Source organism: Littorina saxatilis, linkage group LG8 (assembly GCF_037325665.1).
Source record: "Littorina saxatilis isolate snail1 linkage group LG8, US_GU_Lsax_2.0, whole genome shotgun sequence".
Lineage (NCBI taxonomy): Eukaryota > Metazoa > Mollusca > Gastropoda > Littorinimorpha > Littorinidae > Littorina > Littorina saxatilis.
Window position 1 is genome coordinate 42,013,945 of NC_090252.1, and position 23,134 is coordinate 42,037,078.

At 42.0% G+C, this 23,134-nt stretch overlaps 1 protein-coding gene across 1 annotated transcript; it reads right to left on the reverse strand.

Annotated features, from left to right (window-relative positions):
- Positions 1–3,330: 3,330 nt before the first annotated feature.
- Positions 3,331–17,308, reverse strand: LOC138973573 (uncharacterized). The gene is made up of 7 exons (XM_070346289.1): positions 17,159–17,308; positions 10,203–10,463; positions 8,820–9,039; positions 8,103–8,218; positions 7,563–7,782; positions 4,960–5,156; positions 3,331–4,189 (listed from the first exon to the last, which is right to left on the reverse strand). The coding sequence occupies exons 1-7, from the start codon at positions 17,286–17,288 to the stop codon at positions 3,459–3,461; spliced, it is 1,875 nt and encodes a 624-aa protein (XP_070202390.1). The 5' UTR covers positions 17,289–17,308; the 3' UTR covers positions 3,331–3,458.
- Between the last annotated feature and the right edge of the window lie 5,826 nt (positions 17,309–23,134).

Sequence of the window (23,134 nt, forward strand, 5' to 3'; positions counted from 1 at the left end):
GAGATAACCGGATGTTTAGCATTACGTCAATATGCTAGGAATCATATGACGTCATGACGTATCATGCTTGCCTACGTATATTGTATGTTCGAAAGTCTGACTTCTGTTGGGAATTCGCGTGGTGAAGACTGCGAGGATTGTCTCAGAAGAAACGACTAAATGTTTCAGACCGGTAACTTCATCAGTTTCAACATTGCACTATACAATGGACGTTCTATGTGACAGGAGAGTTTGCTGATTTTGTGTTAAACATTGGAGAGATCGTCTGCTAGAATCAGAGATAGGTCGCTTCAAATAGCAGCTTCTGGAAATTTGCAAGGTTTGTTGCCTGTTAAAGCGGGGACCACATTTGGCCGCCGTTTTACGCTCTATGCGCCGCAGGCCGTTTTGTGCGTCGCGCGTGATTTGCCGAGTGGCCACACATCGACGATTTTTTTCACAACGCGATATCAGTGGAGCGGGTCACCTGACAAGAAGGTTCAGTTGCGTTCGACTGCCGCGCCGCGAGCAGCTGACGTCATCGCTCTGGTTTGCTCTGATTGGTCAAATTTCCGTCGTTCTATGTCTGTGTCATAGAAATTAGAACACGCGCTATTCTTCTGCAAATAACGCTTCGCGATCACAGCACGCTACGGCGCTCCCACGTGGGCCGTTTTGAGCATAAGTCAAGTGTGGACAGGGTCGGACGGGAGCGTATGGACGGGCCTTAAAGAACTGGATTTTACACGTAATGTATGTCATGTACAGTAAGCAACAACAAAAACACACACAAAGCAAATGGCATCGACAGATTCGTCTGTCGACTAGTCACAGAAACAAACCTGGCGAGGTATGCGTGTACTTTATACACGTGAAAGAAACCGGAACCATGCGTTTTTGTTATTGACAACATGCTTTTGGATATTGAGAAAAATGGCCGACTTCCGCAGCATTATGCTTTGATGATCGGAAGAGATCATCCAATCACAGCCCCCGAATTCCCCCACGTGTTCATCAGAATAGCTATATTATAAGATGTTTGGTGGCTTGTTGACAGACCAGCTTTTTTGTTGGTCCAAGGGGACCATATCGTCTTTTGTTTCATCTTTATCGACCAAGGCCGAAGGCCGCGGTTGATAAATATGAGACAAAAGGCGATATGCTCCCCGAGGACCAACAACAAAATGCTGGTCTGACAACAAGCCACCAAACATCGTTTTTGTCATCATTTTGGTTGTGCAACAAAATGCACAAAAACCCACAGGGAGACGAATTTTTAGAATCCAACTCCGGGCCACAAAGCATCGTCACAGTAGCACGAGATAACACGTCAAACTTGTATGTGACGTCAAACGTAGCTTGTTGACGCTTTTCTTCCAGTCTGAAAATGTACAGAGCTGCGATCATACCTGTGAGTTCAGTAAGTGTTGAGCATATTTGTGACCCTCCACCACGAAATGAGTCGCATGTCACCTTGCGCGGTTCTGCGCTAGGCTTAATATAAGTCCGGGGAGTGTCTGGTAACAGTGTGAGGGTCACCTTAGTCACAGGCTTATAACTCAAACAGTTTTTGCTCTTTTTTAAAACGGTTTTCACCACTGGATAGAGCATAACATTCTCTTTAGGAAAATGTACAAAAATGAAAATCATGCAAAGGTGACATGCGACTCATCCCGTGGTGGAGGGTCACATTTCTTTTCTTTTAAGTGTTTATGACTTTTCGTTGTGGATTTTGCGATTACAGAGATAAGTTGCAAATTGACCATGAGTCGCCGCGGTAATTATCAACATTGATTGGGTCTTTGAGAGTGAATGCTTACAATCGTTGTCCTCGGAAACACAAATCCAAAGCCGCGATGGTTCCACACATCAAACAATCAGCCTGATTGGCTTTTACTTTGACAATCCACGTTTCACCTGAAAGCTCAAACCCATTCACCACCTCGAGTTATTGCATGGGAAACATGAGATTTATTTCCCAGGTGTTTGTGAATGAAAACTCGTGAAAATGATGACAAATATTTTTGTTTGGCCTAAACAACATTTTATGATCACAAGTGCTCAATTCCTACTGCACACCTTGAACCTAGCACATCTGTCAAAAGCAAGCAAGCCACAGTGAAATATTCTTTCGCGCACTGTATTTAGTGACTGAAGTTATACTGATACCTCGTTGATGAAAGAATTGTTTTACGCCCTCACGGTGAAGCCATCAGGGGCATTTTCCCGTGATACCTCGCGAGAGATGATACAGCTTTCTGTCCTACAGGCCTTGTTGGCGTGCCTATTAAGGACTAGATAACATAATTTGATGGCATCATTAAGAGAAGAAAAACAAGTCGCGTGAGGCGAAAACACAACATTTAGTCAAGCTGTCGAACTCACAGAATGAAACAGAACGCACTGCAATTTTTCAGCAAGACCGTATACTCGTTGCATCGCGAGTCCACCGCTCGTGGCAAAGGCAGTGAAATTGACAAGAAGAGCGGGGTAGTAGTTGCGCTGAGAAGGATAGCACGCTTTTCTGTACCTCTCTTCGTTTTAACTTTCTGAGCGTGTTTTTAATCCAAACATATCATATCTATATGTTTTTGGAATCAGGAACCGACAAGGAATAAGATGAAAGTGTTTTTAAATTGATTTCGAAAAATTAATTTTGATCATAATTTTTATATTTTTAATTTTCAGAGCTTGTTTTTAATCCAAATATAACATATTTATATGTTTTTGGAATCAGAAAATGATGAAGAATAAGATGAATGTAAATTTGGATCGTTTTATAAAAAAAATATTTTTTTTACAATTTTCAGATCTTTAATGACCAAAGTCATTTATTAATTTTTAAGCCACCAAGCTGAAATGCAATACCGAAGTCCGGCCTTTGTCGAAGATTGCTTGGCCAAAATTTCAATCAATTTGATTGAAAAATGAGGGTGTGACAGTGCCGCCTCAACTTTTACAAAAAGCCGGATATGACGCCATCAAAGGTATTTATCGAAAAAAAGAAAAAAAAGTCCGGGGATATCATTCCCATGAACTCTCATGTCAAATTTCATAAAGATCGATCCAGTATGGTCTGAATCGCTCTACACACACACACGCACAGACAGACAGACAGACACACACATACACCACGACCCTCGTCTCGATTCCCCATCTATGTTAAAACATTTAGTCAAAACTTGTCTAAATGTAAAAAGAGAAAAAAACAACCTGCGGCTGGACAGCTTGGGCCTTTTATAGGGGCACGCGTGGAAGACTTGGGAAGGACAGTTGGGAAACACACACGCACATTAGGGATTAGTATCCAGAGTAGTCGAAGGTGAATCCGAGCTGTACTCTGTACACTTATTCGAAAGCCAATTCATTCAGCCTTAAAATCGTGCTCAGCACAGTGGACAATTGAGTCTGTCTGTGCACGTCTTCATTCGCCCTTGAAGATGGCGGCTGGTTAGAAGAAGGGACCTTGGTCTTTGCTTTTAATCGAATATGCTTTGCTCGTCTCCCTGCTGTTGTGCAGTGTGTTCGTTGTCGGCCCCGTCAAGACGTTCTTCACCTCCCTGAGCTTCGGAGTCTGGATCGTTAGCGTGTTGACCTGCTTTGTCTGCATATTGTTTGGCCCCAGCATTGCCCTCATCTTTCTGTTGGGCTTGGTCACTCTTCTCCTCGTCCAACGCAAACCTTACTTGCTCGCTCCATCGTACGTGTCCGGTGGGTTGCGAATGTAAACTGGTCAGACTTGAAGCATCTGTGACGTTCAGTTTCCACGGCACCACCGCTTCTGCTTTCGGGGCCCACTTCTTGAGCTTTTCCGCTTCCTTTGGTGGCTCGTTGTCCTTTCCACAAGGCACCCAGTGCTGGGAACACATTTCGCCGCCCGATGCAATGAACATAGCTCCGCTGACCGGGAGTAAGCAGCCCAGGTAGTAGAAGAACTTCCGCGCAAAGACCTCAAGCTTGGAAGGCGAGTCCCTTCTCTTCCAACGTCGCTTAATAGACAGCAAGTATCCGTCCCAACCCTGGGTTATCTTGTCATCGTCGTCCAGTTTGTCTACCTGGTAGGCAAAGCAGCAGCCGGGGCAGGTGTGCTTGTGGTGGTGGTAGTTGCAGCACAGGCTCAATGTGCAGAGCAAACCTATCGCTCCAAAGAGACCCAGAAAGATCCACAGAAGAGTACGATCGTCCACCTCCTTCTCCTTCAGTTGATAATCTGATGACAAACGTGAACCAAGGCATACATTATTCAATGACGGAGAGATCACGATATATTTCAGTTCGATAAGCTAACTTTCAACACACGTGAACGAAGGAAAATATTCCATGACGGAGAGATCACGATATATTTCAGTGCGATATGCTTACTTTCAACACACGTGAGCCAGGGAAAGGATTTCTTTTATGACAGAGAGATCACGATATATGTATAGTTCGATATGCTTCCTTTAAACACATGTGAGCCAGGGAAAGGATCATTTTATGACGGAGAGATCACTATATATTTCAGTTCGATATGCTTACTTTAAACACACGTGAGCCAGGGAAAGGATCATTTTATGACGGAGAGATCACTATATATTTCAGTTCGATATGCTTACTTTAAACACACGTGAGCCAGGGAAAGGATAATTTTATGACGGAGAGATGACGATATATTTCAGTTCGATAAGCTTACTTTCAACACACGTGAGCCAAGGAAAGGATCATTTTATGACAGAGAGATCACAATATATTTCAGTTCGATAAGCTTACTTTCGATACACGTCACCCAAGGTAAAGACTATTTTATCACAGAGAGATCACGATATAATCCAGCTCGATATGCTCACTTTCAAAACAAGAAGTAACATTGATGGTTACATGGACGATGGGTTGTCGCTTTCTTACGTCACTTCCACACATGAAATGACGGGAACATGCCCCTTATGGTTTAACCGTGAGGGCGTTAAACAACATTTATCATCATCGGAGAAATGAACTCACGTGCAATCCGCTCATCGCAGTTGACGCTCGAGTGACCAGTGGAGTTGATGTCGTCGGCAAGGCACGACATGCTGATGCCGCAGCGCCACCATCCGTTGAACCTGGTGTTGGTGACGAAGGTGTACATGGACACGGAGGCCCCATTGGCCTCCTGTATCGTACACCCACAGCCCCGAGACACGCTGGTAAAGTTGCACCTGGCAAGGGTTCGAAACCATTTTCGGGTTAATAATAATAATGCATAATATTTATATAGCGCATGTATCCAGGGTTTATCCCTGCTCAAAGCGCTGTACAATCAAAGTAGTACGACAACATAACACTATTTAACGTGCAATCCCACACATATCAATGGGTCACACATGGCTCGATAAAACATTACAACAAACAACTTTATACAGATCATTGCAAATAACATTGCTGTATACAATCAACTGAACAATGTTATACAGATCATTGCAAATAGCATTGCTGTATACAATCAACTGAACAATGTTATACAGATCATTGCAAATAGCATTGCTGTATACAATCAACTGAACAATGTTATACAGATCATTGCAAATAGCATTGCTGTATACAATCAACTGAACAATGTTATACAGATCATTGCAAATAGCATTGCTGTATACAATCAACTGAACAATGTTATACAGATCATTGCAAATAGCATTGCTGTATACAATCAACTGAACAATGTTATACAGATCATTGCAAATAGCATTGCTGTATACAATCAACTGAACAATGTTATACGTATATACAGATCATTGCAAATAGCATTGCTGTATACAATCAACTGAACAATGTTATACAGATCATTGCAAATAGCATTGCTGTATACAATCAACTGAACAATGTTATACAGATCATTGCAAATAGCATTGCTGTATACAATCAACTGAACAATGTTATACCGATCATTGCAAATAGCATTGCTGTATACAATCAACTGAACAATGTTATACAGATCATTGCAAATAGCATTGCTGTATACAATCAACTGAACAATGTTATACAGATCATTGCAAATAGCATTGCTGTATACAATCAACTGAACAATGTTATACAGATCATTGCAAATAGCATTGCTGTATACAATCAACTGAACAATGTTATACCGATCATTGCAAATAGCATTGCTGTATACAATCAACTGAACAATGTTATACAGATCATTGCAAATAGCATTGCTGTATACAATCAACTGAACAATGTTATACAGATCATTGCAAATAGCATTGCTGTATACAATCAACTGAACAATGTTATACAGATCATTGCAAATAACATTGCTGTATGCAATCAACTGAACAATGTTATACAGATCATTGCAAATAACAAAGCCGCATACCATCAGTTGCTTTCCTTTTACTTTATAACTCTATTGTCCCACCGCGAGCGTCTGGTTGACCTGGGAGGCTACGTCATCCGCCATGAACCATATCATCATGCTCTTCACTGAGTGGAGACATAGACATTTTTTTTTTTCATTTTCATTACTTTATTGTTCCATCGCTGGGAAATTCGGGTCGCTTCCTCTCAGTGGAAAGCTAGAAGCAACAGAGTCGCGCTATCCAGGTGTGTGCGTGTTTTGGTGTAATCAGTCACCGAAACACTTGGAAGAGTTACCGAGGTCTTGTACGTGCCACAGTGGCGACACCTGAGGAATTGGAATTGATTGTGATTGTATGTGTATAATTCCTACTACATCTTAACGGTGAGAGTGCGTGGTGTAGCTTTCTGAAAATGGTTCGAAATACTCTTGATTATAAATGCTTCAGAGACAGTTTCAAATAAGATGGTTCGTTGAAGATACACCTTGCTCCAGGTTCAAAATACGTGTACTATCAATTGCCTGTCCTCAAAAGAGGCAGTGATTTCTTTAGAGAAATGCATGCAATGCAATCTGCTCATCACAATGAATGTTGTCAGATGGTACTTATATTTAAATATGTATTATGTTGTAGTGTCTCGTCTGTTTTATGAACCACAACTCTGATATATCATGCTTGAGATAATAAAGTTGATTTGATTTGATTGATTGATTTAATCTTGAGGTATGACGGGCGCGGTGGCCTAGTGGATAAGATGCCCGCCTCCCAAGCGGAAGGTTGTGGGTTCGAATCCCTGCTGCGCCTAATGGGTTAAGGGTGGATATGTGTCCGATCCCCCAGGTCAACTTATGTGCAGACCTGCTAGTGCTTTATTCCCCTTCGTGTGTACACGCAAGCACAACCAAGTGCGCACGGAGAAGATCCTGTAATCTATATCAGAGTTCGGTGGGTTATAGAAACATGGAAACACCAAGCATGCATCCCAAGAAAGTGCAGCTAGTGGCTGCCTAAATGGCGGGCTAAAAACGGTCATACATGTTAACACCCACTCGTTCAAAAAAACACGAATGTACGTTGGAGTTACATCCCATAATAGCAGAAGATGATGACGACGACGACGACGACGACGACGACGAAGAAGAAGAAGAAGAAGAAGAAGAAGAAGAAGAAGAAGAAGAAGAAGAAGAAGAAGAAGAAGAAGAAGAAGAAGAAGAAGAAGAAGAAGAAGAAGAAGAAGAAGAAGAAGAAGAAGAAGAAGAAGGGAACCTTGAGGTATCCACCGAGCACTGGGGATCGTAGGCCGTAGAGTTGTCATTGGCTGACGTGGCTTTCTGCCAGAAAAACAGCTTGACGGGCGCGAGAGTCTGCAGGCAGGACTTGGCCACGTTGGGGTCCGTGGTTTTCACCAAGCTGATTACACACGTCAGAGTGATCCACTGTCCCGCCTGCCAGTCCCGTGGACAATGGAGACGCGAATGTGTTTGGTCTGCAACAGGGTGAATACAGGTCACATATAAAATTATATTAATGGACAATCGAAAAGCTCTCTCTCTCTCTCTCTCTCTCTCTCTCTCTCTCTCTCTCTCTCTCTCTCTCTCTCTCTCTCTCTCTCTCTATCAGAGACACACACACACACACACACACACATACAGAGACAGAGAGAGACAGAGACAGAGAGGAGAAAGAGAGAGAGAAACAGAGAGAGGGAGAATATGAGAGACAGGGACGCAGACAGAAAGAAAAGAGAGAGTCGCCTTGTATTTCAGACTGCAGTGTGAACACCAGTTATATCTTGGGAACACTTACACGCGAAAACGGATAGCGCTGCATGTGCATTAGAAACTCTATCCCCCAGGTCTACGCACTGAGCAGTCATGGTGTGTCCAGTCCTATTCAGCTGTACTGGGCAGTCCCATCGGACACTGGCAAGGTGGACAGCAAACAAATATCATTTTCAATTTTTGAGAAGGAATTGCGATATAGAAAAATTGATTGATTTATATTTCTTTTTGTTTTTTCAATGATACAAGGGTATTAAAAGACAAAAAGAAAAGGAAAAAAATCATCATTTTCAAAATGGTTTTATGCAGAAATACTGCATTGGAATGTGGGTGGGTGGGGGGAGGTCGTGTGTGTTAGATTTAGAATGTGTGTGGTTAGTCTGATATGCAGTCAGAGTGATGAGTCTCTTTTTATATGATTTATATAAATGTATATTTGAAACGTTTAAGTACAGGAGCTGCACTGGCCCGGCTTTGAACACCTGCCGAATGTTTCCCTCAATGACTCGATCTCATGAATCTTCGTGTGAGTCACAAATCGGTTGAAAGTCGTTTGCCCTCTCCAAGGGCGTTCTAAATTTACAAATTGCTCTATAAAATAAGAGAGAGAGAGAGAGAGAGAGAGAGAGAGAGAGAGAGAGAGAGAGAGAGAGAGAGAGAGAGAGAGAGAGAGAGAATGAACGATAGAGAGAATATGAACGATAGAGAGAATGAAAGAGACAGAGACTGGCCAGCACTTTACCTGATGCGCGTTATGTTGCACGGGAGTTTGTTCAGGTCACCAGGCGTTCTGACACAGTCGGTCAAGGTAAGGTTGTCGAGCATGACGGCCATGTCCATGTTGATGACCTCGGAGTGGACACCGCTCGCCAAGCAGGTCATCGTGTAGTTCCCCTCCTCTAGCGTACGGATGACCTGGGGGGCTACGTCATCCACCATCAACCTTATCCTCTTGCTCTTCACTGGGTGGAGACGTAGGCACGACATAGACATGCTAACAGCTGTCCTTAACGACACAGGACACTTGGGCAAAAGATAGAGAGAGAGTGCCCATGCCAAGTACAGGGTGACCGCGCAAAAATGCCACCCTTTGAAATGCTAATAGTAATAACTCCCACATGTGTTCAACGAATGACTACATTTTGGGTGTACATTGGCTTCAGATGTTGGATAACAATGTTAGAAAGTATAAACTATAAAGGTCAAGTGGTTTGAGTGTTTGACGGGCGCAGTGGCGTGGTGGTAAGACGTCGGCCTCCTAATCGGGAGGTCGTGAGTTCGAATCCCGGTCGCTGCCGCCTGGTGGGTTAAGAGTGGAGATTTTTCCGATCTCCCAGGTCAACCTATGTGCAGACCTGCCAGTGACTTAACCCCTTCGTGTGTACACGCAAGCACAAGACCAAGTGCGCACGGAAAAGATCCTGTAATCCATGTCAGAGTTCGGTAGGTTATAGAAACACGAAAATACCAAGCATGCATCCCCCGAAATCAGCATATGCCGCCTGAATGGCGGGGTAAAAACGGTCATACACGTAAAAATCGACCCGTGCTAAAAACATGAGTGAACGTGGGAGTCTAAGCCCATGAACGAAGAAGAAGAAGAAGAAGACAGATTGTTTACGCTTTAAAAAAAAATAATTGTCAAATTCGGAATTCGCCTCAACAGTGGGAGGTTTAACACTGAGCAGTAGCCACACTCATCGGACTTGAACCCTCCAGTCTCAGTGTTATTGCTGTTTCAATTCATGTATTATCTGAGGATGTGCTTTTTTTTTTAAGGCCCTTGCATGTAAGTCGCAAGTGTGAAACGACATGAGCTTTTTAAAACCTTCGGATTTTTGTAAAAAAAAAATTTATAATTTGTTTTTTATATAGTGATAGACCTAAATGTAAATAGTTTCAAACATGGAGACTGTCGTATGAACTTGGAAAGAAAAAAAAAGTGTTGTTTGGCGGCCATCTTGGACTGCTTCCATGGATACCGACTGTCCCCACTTTTTGTTTTTCAGGAGATGGACCGGGTAGAATATTTGAACCCAGATTGATGAAATCCACACCCAAAAAATAACTTTTAACATCAATGCCTCCCCTTAAAACAACAATAACCTATACTAACCTTACTCACCATCTAGAGTCACAGTGTCTGTGCTGGGATCAGATGTGATAAGGCCGACAGTCACCGTGCATGAAACCTCTCTGCCGTTGTCTTTTAAGGTCACAGGGTAGAGGTTGTAGAACTTGGATGTGATGTCACGGATGAGGCTTCCGTCAGCGTACCAGTGGTAGGTGGCGCCACGAGTGTCCACGGAAGAACATGTCAGTTCCGCATTGTCACCCACTATCAGTGGACCCCGCTTGCCTAGCACCACTGGCGTTTGGAGTGTCCCTGTGCCGTTAAAAACCAATGATGGAGCTAGTATGTTTTCAAACCGGTACGCAAACGGTTATGACGAAAACAGTCCAGACAACACGGTAGGCTGGTCATTGGAAGACATAAGACATAAGACATAAGACTTTATTTCAACCATGTGCAGTACACTAGGGACATGTTTTGGCCAGAGTTCAATCAATCCATACACGCCCTTCTAAACATCGCTTGCAATCTCAGTCACACACACGCTCCCGCTCGCCCGCATACAATCCTCACACAAAACCCACAACAGCACACACGCGCAAGCATACTCCTCCTTAACAAAACGTGTTTAACCATCAATTGTACATATGCGTTAGATAAACAGTATAAAAGTATCAGTAAGGATTATATATGTATCCGACATCAGTTGTGACGGCAATAACTAAAATCACAAATCCTTAATGATTTTAAAACCAAAACATTTATTACAATACTACACTGGGTAAGAGAACTTTAAGAAATAAGGTATTTAAAGGCTTGACGGCTGTGTCTCACAACAAAATACCAGGACATAAACCTTGAGTAAAAGCTCAATGTTAACTAAGAACGGCAGTTAGAGGACTTAAGGAGCCAGGACACGCACTGCACTTGGATAAAAACTGTCTCTGAAACGCGTGGTGCGTGTCCTGATCGAGCGAAAACGCCTGCCCGAGGGTAGGGGCCGGAACAACTTGTAAGCAGGGTGCGAGTTGTCTGCCAGAATCTTTTTGACCTTCTGAGCGCTTCGGGATGTGTATATGGAGGCAATGGAGGGAAGCTCGCAACCCACAATCTTGGAAGCTGTTCGTACAACTCTGCTTAGGTTGATCTGCTCTGCCTCAGTAGCCCTACTGAACCAGACAGTGATGGAAAAAGACAAGATGCTTTCAATCGTAGCCCTATAGAACTGGATTAAGATTTCTTGCTTCAAGCCGAATTTTTTTAACTGGCGTAGAAAGTAAATGCGCTGCTGGGCCTTTTTATATTTAGTCAAGTTTTGACTAAATATTTTAACATCGAGGGGGAATCATAACGAGGGTCGTGGTGTATGTGTGTCTGTGTGCGTGCGTGTGTGCGTGCGTGTGTGTAGAGCGATTCAGACCAAACTAATGGACCGATCTTTATGAAATTTTCCATGAGAGTTCCTGGGATTAATATCCCCGAACAATTTTTTCTTTTTTTGGATAAATGTCTTTGATGACGTCATATCCGGCTTTTCGTGAAAGTTGAGGCGGCACTGTCACGCTCTCATTTCAACCAAATTGGTTGAAATTTTGCTCAAGTAATCTTCGACAAAGTTCGGACTTCGATATTGCATTTCAGCTTGGTGGCTTAAACATTAATTAATGACTTTGGTCATTAAAAATCTGAAAATTGTAAAAAAAAATATTTTTTTTATATAACGATCCAAATTTACGTTCATCTTATTTTCCACCATTTTCTGATTCCAAAAACATATAAATATGTTATATTTGGATTAAAAACAAGCTCTGAAAATTAAACATATGACTAAGTGCCAAAAGGTGCGCACGAAAAGCGGACAAAGGGGCTAAAAAATAAAAGTTGACAAACACGACTGATATTGTGATTTTTGTTAAGACAACAGATGCTGGAACCCAATTACGAAAAGAAAAGATAAATTTACCCAAATGATTTTACAAATAACGATAATTTTGTTCGTTATATCATTCAAAACGGCACTGAGTCATAGCATTAAGGTTATCTCGCACGTTTTTAAAGCTAGGGCTTTGAAACTTGGCACACAACCAAAGTATAATGACCTCCAGGTATGGTGCACATCACACTAAACAACATTGAATTTCAAGGTCACAGCGAGGTTAAATTTCCTTTGCAAACTGGAAAATTGTCGTTGTCACGTCTTACATGTTTTAATACTAGATCAGTTAGACTTTACATACTTCACATACTTTCAGCATTTTTATAAAACCTCATTAAAAGTGACCTGCTTGTTAATCTTTGTCAAAGTTCAAGGTCACAGCGGGGTCACATCTGGTCCAAATGTGGAATATTTTCAATTTATTCAGCGCGTTTATAGCACGAGCTTTGAAAATACACACAGTTCTAGTGTATAATGTTCACACACGATTAAAGTCTGGTTGAAAAAGTCAAGGTCACAGCAGGGTCGCGTTGAGGTCAAACATATACATTTTTCAATGAGGTTTTCTCATATGTTTTTGAAGCTAGGGCCTTGAAACTTGGCACACTACGCAAGTTAAATTAAACCTCATCAAATTCCAAGGTCACAGTAAGGTTAAAGATCCTTTAAGGATATTTTCTAAAAAAGGTGACCGCCTGGTTAATGTTTGTCAAATTTCAAGGTCACAGCAGTGCCATCTGGCTTAAACTTTGAAAAATTGTCAATTTCTTCAACTAGTTTTATAGTGTTTGAAGTCATTCACACATGATGAAAGTCTGGTTGATAAAATCAAACGTCAAGGTCGCAGCGGGGTCGCATTGAAGTCAGACACATACAATTGTCATTTTCACGAACGCCTTTTAAGCAACACCTTTGAAACTTCACACATTCCAAAGTTTTGATGTTGTTTGGTTATAATCAAAGTGTGGTCAATTTCCATGATTGAGAGCATTCAGAGGGGTCAAGTTGAGGTCACACAAAAGAGATTAAATTGTCGACACAACAGGTGAGACTGGCTACCACTGTTTATTTTAATACACTTTTATGCAAATTTTAAATTGTGTTCAACCATATACACCAAACTCACCCAAACTCCTGAAACATCCAAGAAAAGGAAAAATGTGTCCAAGCAAGGAAAAACGCCATTTCTTCAAAGGCTGGAATAACTACAGAGGCAGCCGCGTCATTACACACAATGCAATTACGTCATACATCATACATTTCTATGAGTCATGTTGAATGGAATGGTGGCATGTGCCTCTATTCTAGCTAACAACAAAGCTGAAAAAATGAATATTATCTGTTTGTTTTGTTTGTTTTACCCGTACGAGACCTTTCTGTGACCTTGACATGTGACAAGGATCTACCTTAACTTCTTTAAGTCGGAGTTGAGAGTTGTGTGATGTTTGAAGGCTCTCCCTTTAAAAAAAACTGAGATAATGATGCATTTTCGTGTTTTTGATTTGCCCATGTGACCTTGAGATTCGACAAAGGTCAACAAGACTTTAACCGTGTATGGAGGCTATTAAGCCCAAAAATGTGAACTTTCAAGGTTCTTGCTTTGAAAAACTCTGAGAAAAAGGTTATGTTTTTTTTTTTACCCACACGAGACCCTGCTATGACCTTCACATTTCTCAAGGATCAACCTTGAATTCTCCATGTTGAACAATCATTAAGCAAAAGCGTTGTTTGAAGTTTGAAGGTTCTAGCTTCAAAAATCTCTGAAAAAATATGTTTCATCCGTTTTCTGAACCACATGTGACCCAGCCGTGACCTTGAAATCTGACAAGGGTCAACAAGACTTTTACCATGCATGGGGGCGATTAAACCCCAAATGTGTGTGAAGTTTCAAGGTTTCAACTTAAAAAACGTCTGAGAAAAATATACATTTTCCTTTTTGGACAATGTGTTGCACGCAAGACAACACGACAAACGCTCGTGTTATCATTCTTTTACTTTAAGGTCGACTTGCGTGCCCGCTCTTTCGCTAATCTCAATTAAAATTCATCTTAGAAGTTCGGTTTTATTACGCTTTTAATTAAGAAGATTAAACTAAGACAACAAATAGTTAGTTTTACCCATTAAACTCGATAAGGTAGTGACATTTTATGTTGAACGCAAGAAGGTGTCGCACGCAAGATCTGAAAAGATGTTGACGACATAATTTCAACACTTGATAGCGCAATCGTGGTTCGTGATTTCTTCACAAATTTTGAACACAGAATGTGTCACGTGGTTCCGTAAATGAAGTAGATCTTTGTACATGTAAATTTTGTTTTTAAAAGAAAATAACCGTTAATTACCGAACATTTTGTCGCACGCAAGATATGACGAAATTTTCAAATCGTTTTCAAAAATGCTGTTCAAAAGTTCTGCAGTCTTTGCTGGATTACTTGAAAGACAGCAGTTTGATACACCGTTATCGCTTGACGTGTCGACATCAATTCCAGAGTTTTTGAAAAAGAAATTTAGTAAATATCTGCGATTGAAAAATGTATGCCGTGATGACGAATCATCTTGCGTGCGACACCTTAAAATTCGGTTATCGAAAAAAAAAAATTCTCTCGAGATTTAGATTTGACGTTTGGTCTCGTCTGTAAAGCGATGTTTCAGGCATTCAATCAAACTAAATGCAATTCATTTGTGCTTCTTGTTATTTTTCTGTGGCATATTCAAAACACGAGGTATCACGATGTCCTTTTTCAGATGGCCGGTTTTGGCGTTATTTTTGACTTTAAACAAAGATAACTTCAAAACCGTTCAAGTCAGACACACGAAATTATGTCCACTATCTCTTCGCACATTCATCCACACACACACCAATTTTCAGCAGACACACGTTTTTAGAAACATTTTTATTGTAAAACAAAGTCGTCTTCTGTTCTGTGAGCACCTTTTGGCACTTAGTCATATACAAATTATTATCAAAATTAAATTGTCCAAATCAATTTAAAAACAATTTCATCTTATTCCTTGTGGGTTTCTGATTCCAAAAACATATAGATATGATATGTTTGGATTAAAACACGCTCAGAAAGTTAAAACGAAGAGAGGTACAGAAAAGCGTGCTATCCTTCTCAGCGCAACTACTACCCCGCTCTTCTTGTCAATTTCACTGTCTTTGCCATGAGCGGTGGACTGACGATGCTACGAGTATACGGTCTTGCTGCGTTGCATTGCGTTCAGTTTCATTCTGTGAGTTCGACAGCTACTTGACTAAATGTTGTATTTTCGCCTTACGCGACTTGTTGATTATTTGATTTGAGTTTAGCTCCCACGTGAGGATATTAGAAAGAGTGGTGCCCAGAAATTTGAAGTGTTCGACAGTGTCGACATTTTGATTTTTGATTGATAGAGGAGTCAGAGGGGTCTTTTTTTTCCTGAAATCTACAATCATTTCTTTAGTCTTTTGAACATTAAGTTGTAGGTTGTGAGCATCGCACCAGTCGACCATAGCCCTGATCTCTTCTCTATAAGCAGACTCGTCAGAGTTGCGAATTAGTCCCTCAATAGTTGTGTCAGTAAGAGTCCAACTCAGACTACTGGTTTTGTTGTTTTACCAGCGAAAAAAACCCAGTAGTTCCAAAATCAACCGGTAGGTCACATCGGCAGCCATTTTTGTTCCGGTATTTTCTCATTTCAACCGCTAAAATACCGGTAATTACCGGTTAACGCCAATACTGAGAAACAGGGTACTCGTAAGTGTGGGCTGGCGCCGATTGGTGCTTGTGAAATCAAGTATCCGTTTGAAGAACGAAAACACGTAGAATAACCCAAGTCGAAGAGTCATAATATCGGAGCCTATCGCATCGCAGAAAACACGATAGTGTTTATATTGCTATTCTGACAAAGGTAAAGGACTGTTACCTTGCAAAATGTAAGATTTTGCTTCACTGCAGCGAGAGCAGGCGAACTTTCTTTACGCATGCTTATTGCGCATTCACACTCCTGCCCTCTCGCGTACAAAAAAATCACAGTGGAGCTCTTACTCAACACAACGTCACGTTTCAGTCCTTTATCGTTGTGTGGTTTGTTTCTCCAGCTTATTGAACGAAAGTCCTTTTTCACGTGATGTAAACACGCACGCACTCGTCTCACGGACGGGGCCGTCCCTTGGGCTCGACACTTTCTCAGTTATGAGATCAGTTTTGCTGTGTTCATGGACAAAACTTGTATTACTATGTCATGTTTCATCCGAATGTAACCAGATTAGGGTAATTCATTAATACCTGTCAAGTAGGCAATCGTTGGTAAGAAAAATTGCATGTATGTCCTCGATTGTATGAAAACAGTGGAAAGACCGTCTATTCGATTTCAACCGGAACCACGTATAGTTTTGGTGTTGTAAATATATCATAAACCCCGACCCCCCCCCCCCCCCCATCCCCCCCCCCCCCCCCATCTGTCTTATCAGAATAGCAATATATCTTTATTGACGTCAAACAGACAAATCGTCGCTTCGACAGTGCTCTGAGTGGACCTGCATCTTTAGGGCGCAGACACCGTATGGTCAAAACAACAAATAGTTCTGAAAATTGTATGTTGAGTTTGAACTGTGCCACGGGCACAGCCGGGCGGAGTGGCCAAGCGGATAAGGCGCCGGCCTCCCCCGCGGAAGGTCTTAGGTTCGAATCACGGCCGCGACTGGTAGGTTAAGGGTGGAGATTTGTTCAATCTCACAGCTCAACGTATGTGCAGAACCGCTAGTGCCTTATCCTCCTTCGTGTGTACCCGCACTCACAAGACCAAGTGCGCACGGAAAAGATCCTGTAATCCATGTCAGAGTTCGGTGGGTTATAGAAACACGAAAATAACAAGCATGCATCCCCCGAAAGCGGTGTACCTAATGGCGGGGTAAAAACGGCCATACACGTATAAACCCTCTTGTGCAAAAAAAGAAGTACGTGTACGTGGGGGGTTTAACCCATGAACGCAGAAGAAGAAGAAGAAGAAGAAGAAGAAGAAGAAGAAGAAGAAGAAGAAGAAGAAGAAGTATGCTTCAAAAAGACTTATCTTAGCCTTATTACATTACCTGTAAAATTTGCCCTTCCACCGTTCTGACAGGTTGTACCATTCCAGCCAGGTTCGCACTTGAGACAGAACCCGGTTGCATGGTGGCAGTTCGCATCGTGCAAGCAATGGCCACACCTCTTGCTGCACATCAGACCGAAGGTCCCCGCACGACACCCTGCAGAACACACGCAACAAACACTTGGAAAATCTACCAGATTCAGTGATATGCAATATTTGAGAAAGCATACCAGGGTAGATGTAGCTTCCGCCAGATTTGTGTAGCAAAAAAAAACACAAAACAAAACCACCCACCAACAACAAAAAAGACAAATTTACTGACTTTTCCTCACTTCAGAATTATATAATGAGAACAAGATTGTTTTTGCAGGCTGACACCCCCCCCTCCCCCCCTCCCCCCCCCCCCCCCCCCAATAAATGCAACCCACAAACATGATAATAACTAGAACTACGCGAGCAGGCAATAAAATAACAAAGAGAGTGTAAAAGTATTGTTATAATCGTTTACAGGCAGACAGGGCGTGCCTAAGAAAAAAGTCCATTCTTATGTTAAATTTAATGGACAATAAAGTGCTGTTATTGTTATTGTTATTGTTGTATTACGCTGTAGACACGTTGGCGGCAGCCATCCTGGTTCACAACCTCTACAGTCTCCCGTGTTGCGGTCGCACGTGTCATTATGGGCACACTTCCCACACGTCACGTTGCAATAATCACCGTACCTTCCCAATCCACATTCTGAAGCAAAACAAACGTCATATTAGGGGCTCCGCTCACATGTGTTTCTTCAGCAGGACCGACGACGCACTGCAGATTATTCCAGGCCGCTACACGTTGCATGAAAGGAAAACAGGCCAAGTACTCGTCATAATCCCTATCGCGGCATAAATAATAGGCAGTGCCGCTCAAACTGCGCAGGTATATTCTGTCCATTAGGGCTACCCACGGACGGCCGTCCCGCAGGGTCCCTGTACCTCTGCTTTTAATGTTTATAGGGTCCATGGGCCCTCTAAGCGGAGTGTTTGAGGGTCCGAAGAGTCCCAGATCCCCAAACCCCCTATGTACATATATAACGCTTTGTGATCGCGAATAGTGTGATTCTTCTTCTTCTTCTGCGTTCGTGGGCTGAAACTCCCACGTACACTCGTGTTTTTGCACGAGTGCAATTTTACGTGTATGACCGTTTTTACCCCGCCACTTAGGCAGCCATACTCCGCTTTCGAAGGAAGAATAGTGTGATAAAAAGTGGGGTTTTTATCACCAGAGTTTTCGAGGGGGACACTTCAACTATACCTTGTTAAATGCAACACACACCCACACTTTCAACTTGACTTCTGGTCTTATTTTTGTAATGTTAGCTGGCGAATACAGTCTGAAAAGAGTACCTACGCTACGGGACGCACGACAACGAAACTTGAGTGCGTCCGGGGAACCGCTCTTCATAGGTTTAGTGCGTCCCGGGACCCCCTACATGAATTTCTAGTTCGTGATTTCGGCTCCTAGTGCGTGCCTATTGGACGCAGGGACGCGCACTTTGGGGAGCCCTTCTGTATACGATAATGTAAAGTCATTGCCCTTGTTCATAAAAGGCGCACTCAGAATCTTCAATGGTATAATGAGTATGAGGAAGACTTCACATAGACAAAATGATAAACTAGAGGCAAAGCCTTCAGGCCTCACGTATGTAAAACCGATGTTACAATCAAATCATCACGAATGTTCTTACATTGTGAAAGAACACACATTGCCAAATATTCTGATGCATATTTTCAGCTCGTATTAGCTGACGATATTGCCACGACCGGCCTCAACCCCAGCGCTGTTTTTGTAGCCTCCTCGCGGAAACCGAATAATGTCCCCTGTGATAACCACGTTTATTTGAACCTGAGGAGATCTGCCTGTTGATCCTGCGATAGTATTGTCATCAAAGTACAGGGAAGCTACACACGTGTGTATATCATGTAAATGAGGTCGTATCAAACTGGTCTGGCAGTGTGACAAATGGATTTATCGCATTTTTACTGATCACATGACAAAACATGCTGTTGTCATTGGTCAACTAGGAACTGTATATCAATTGACATCGCGCAGGAAGTTCCCAGCGAATTTGATATCGCGCAGGAAGTAGTTCATCAATTTTAATTTTGAAGAATAAAATCTCACCTGAAGGAAACAAATGTCTCCCTTTTTTTTAAATCACAAATTTATAAAAGAAAAGTAATTGAATCAGAAAGATTAAGCTGTGCAATGAATAAAATCAAACTGTTCCCACCCAGCTTTAACAGAGAAGTAGTAGAAAAGAATGTTACAATCTTACCGACTGAGGTAGTTGGAACAGCCATAAACAAAGCTGACCTTGAAAGTACCAGTAGTGGCAGTACTTACTGAGAAAACTGTGAGATCTCTTGCAGTGTTTCAGCGCACATCACTCACAAAAAGGCAGGAAATGAGCAGCCGATTTAAACAGTTCGCACCTGCATGAACCATTGTCCACCTTTCTTAGTCGTAGCCATACAACATCAACCGAACAACTTTCAGCATCTATCACAGTCACAGCGCCGTCGGAGGACGCCATTTTGGATGAGTCGTAAGCGAGACTGAGCTTCGACAACATTATTATGCAATCCGCCGATACCGACAAATACCTGGAAGATTTCTTGGGCACAGAAAATGAACCAGAGGACTTTGCCTGGCGCACTTCAGTTTCTGCCATCGTTCAGAATTGCCAAATCGAACAGTCAAAAAGAGTACGACTGAGGAAGTAACTGGGACATTCTTCGATCGCTGTTCCTTCGAACTGGCAACTCCACTGAACTTGTTAGCCTTTGTTGGTGATCTGTTTCAACCGTATATTTTTGTTCTTTTTTCATTATAAATGCCTTATTTTGTCTGAGAAAAAGAACCAGTTACTGAAAAATAAAAGTAAGAGCAGCAAAGTTACGCGGAAAGCAGGAAAAGACAACCCAACATTTCCAACATTAAATACAAGGCAGTAGCCTCCCTTGCGTTTGTCTGACTTCTTAGGTAGGTTTATGATTCCTACTGTTCCGAAATCGAATGCGATAAAATCGTTATCGTTAGATTTGACTGTGATATCAACATTTATCAGTCTGAATGTCTCGAAAGGCTGAATCATATCAGATCTCGGCTTACGCCTCGATCTGATATGAGTTCAGCTTTCTCGACATTCAGACTGATAAATGTTGATATCACAGTCAAATCTAACGATAACTAATATTGTACATAGTCTAGTATAAGTTCATGTTTATTAAATGTGTACAGATTAGCTTACCATACTTTAAATTCGCATGGCTTGAGTGTGTGACTGGGGTGATCTGATTTTGCAAGCTATATTTTCATTGGTTGCCTGGTTATAGGATTGATCAATGAGAGAGGAGATTTCTAAAAAGGAGGTAGCCATTTTGGATTGTATAAAGCAGAACATTGTGGACGGTCACGGGAGACAGACGTGTTAGCTCGTGTCTCCACGTTTTCAGAATGTTGCTCAAGTGACATTGAGGTCGACTGTTTTACGACTCATGTTTTGGATGAATCATGTGTGATTCAATGCTGTAAAGATACAGGTATTTATGGAATTGTATTTTGCTCAGTAATTTTGACCTGTGAAATGACTGTGAGAATAATGTTGTGAAGTGGGTTGAAGAAGCGTGAGCTGTTGTCAGCCATTTTGGAAAGGAATGTTTTTATGTTCTTTCGTAATGGGAGTAATTTGTAAATGAGCTGTTGTAATACTGTAACAGCATAAGCTAGTTGACGGATGAATTAATAGTATTGAGTAAGAGTGGAATTATTATTTTGTGGAGAAGTTTATCTAACAATTGAGTGGTTGAGACTTACGGTAGCATAAACTTTTTACACAGCACCCCGGTGGGAGAGAGGATGCCCTCGGCCGCGGGGAAGATGAAGAAGACTGGCATTCCCTCCTTGGCGCCACGGATCGTTTGATTGAGTGCGCAAGGTTGTAACGCAGCGCAGGAATTCTGGGACCCGGTGGAACCCCACCCCATATCACCATGAGCGTTACTGTCTTTGGCGTGATATTGGATCCAGCAATGGACCCGCTGAATTGTGAGTAATCACTGAATTGTGAATTACCACTGGAGAATACGTAACATGTGAAATGTGCGTAAGAGATATTGTGATTGACAGGAAACATGATTAACAGAAGGATTGTTGTGAAACAAGTGACGACGTCATCGAGAACCGGTTATTCTTCCACGTGCTACATAAGCTATTATCATTATTATTATAGTGAATGCAAGAGATTGTTGATTGTATGAGAGATAACATATTTGTATTTTGTTGTGATGTTTAAATACAGGTACGAGGGCAAAGGGCAGCAATCGCGTTTTAGTCTTTGTGCCTAGTTTGAGTGTTGTGTTTGTGTGAGATGAAGTGAGTTAGTAAACAGAGTAGAACACGCATTTTTCTGATAGAGTAATTAATACACACAGACACTTTCACGTAAATACCCTCCGTAACAGGCAGGAACCTGCTTTTCCACTGCTTATGATGCCAAAGTCACCGAGACTAACGTCATTATGAAAACACTTTTGCGCCTGCTGTTTTCCCTGGAAGAATTTTTAGAACTATCACGTCACGCTACACGAAGATTAAGGCTTTTGAAGAGATCGAGGTTCCAAAAGAAGCGTCTTCAGTTTGGACGCCTCGACTGCAGGATGTTTTGAGTAAAATACATGTAGGTACAGTATGTAAAATAAACAGAATACTACACGGCTTGCTGTATTATTCCAGATTTACTCTCGTTGCTTTTTTTCAAATATTGAAAAGCTCGCTTTCGATCCCAGTTCAATATTTAAACAACCAACTCGTGTAAATCTGCCACGACACAGCAAGCCATGTAGTAGTATCTATGTAAATTGTAATGCACGGTCGTACTCAACCAGTGCTGGTAACAAACCTTACCCCAAAATTTGCGCCAGATGCCCCCACCCCCCCCCCCCCCCCCTCCCTCCTCTTCACTTCCGATTTATTATTCTCTCTTGGTCTCACGGTTCTGTGAAGCTCTCCAATGTTTCTACCTGCTCCTGTGACGAGTAAGTCGACGACGTAGGTCTCATTCGAGGACACCTGTGGCTGGTCCAATTCACAACCGACCGTCTCGACTGGTTGGGCCACTGTCACGTGGATCGTACAGTTCATCGTTTTCCTGTTGAGGCAAGTAAAGCTATGTCGTCACACCTGCGACGCCATTGTATAATTTAATTCATGTCATAACAAGGCCACGCGGCTTAAATCCGAAATCCGTTGCGCGAGCAGACGCTTTTCGCGAAGCAGGTTTTCAAATCACTCTGGTCAAATGTCGCACTCACCCTTTTATCAAACATTTTTCGAAGGCCTCGATGTAAAAGTTATCAGGCTGACAGATTCTTCTTCTTCTTCTGCGTTCGATGTCAGGCTGACAGATGTATCTCAAGGTTCTGCACCGTGGTACGCACCTTAAAGTATGTCCTTAAAATTTGAGTAAAGCATTTTTAGCCCGACAAGTTTTCAATCGACAAAGAGAGGTTGTGGAACGTTGTCCGACGTTGTTTTTTTTTGTCAAATCCCCGTTTTTCAATGGCTAGTGCTTTTCATAACAGCAAGGGAGGCAACCACATCGATAAACAAATAATCTTGAAACAAATTTCAAAAGGCGTAGGTGCGACTTTTAATGCGAGGACATTGTTGAATTTCATGTTGATAGTGCTTACGTACTGTATTATGCAAAGTGAACACGCGCTTTCAGACACAGCAAAACGGAACGATACAGCTATCAGTATCAGTACTAAGATTCACTAATTACTCAGGTGAGTCGAAAATGACAAAACACGATTTTGTTTATAGAAATAAAAACTTCATTCAAACTAAATGTAAAACAAGAAGGGCAAAGCCCACACGACTCACATGCTGAACAGACCTTGATCTTTCTTTCAGAATAATTTTACAATAAAAC

Excerpts from the sequence above, each read along its gene's own strand:
- LOC138973573 (XM_070346289.1), bottom strand. The coding sequence starts at position 17,288 with ATGTGCAGCAAGAGGTGTGGCCATTGCTTGCACGATGCGAACTGCCAC. Across the intron at positions 7,783-8,102 it reads AGCGCTATCCGTTTTCGCGT|ACCAAACACATTCGCGTCTC; the intron begins GTAAGTGTTCCC and ends ACCCTGTTGCAG. Across the intron at positions 5,157-7,562 it reads TGCTCGGTGGATACCTCAAG|GTGCAACTTTACCAGCGTGT; the intron begins GTTCCCTTCTTC and ends AACCCTTGCCAG.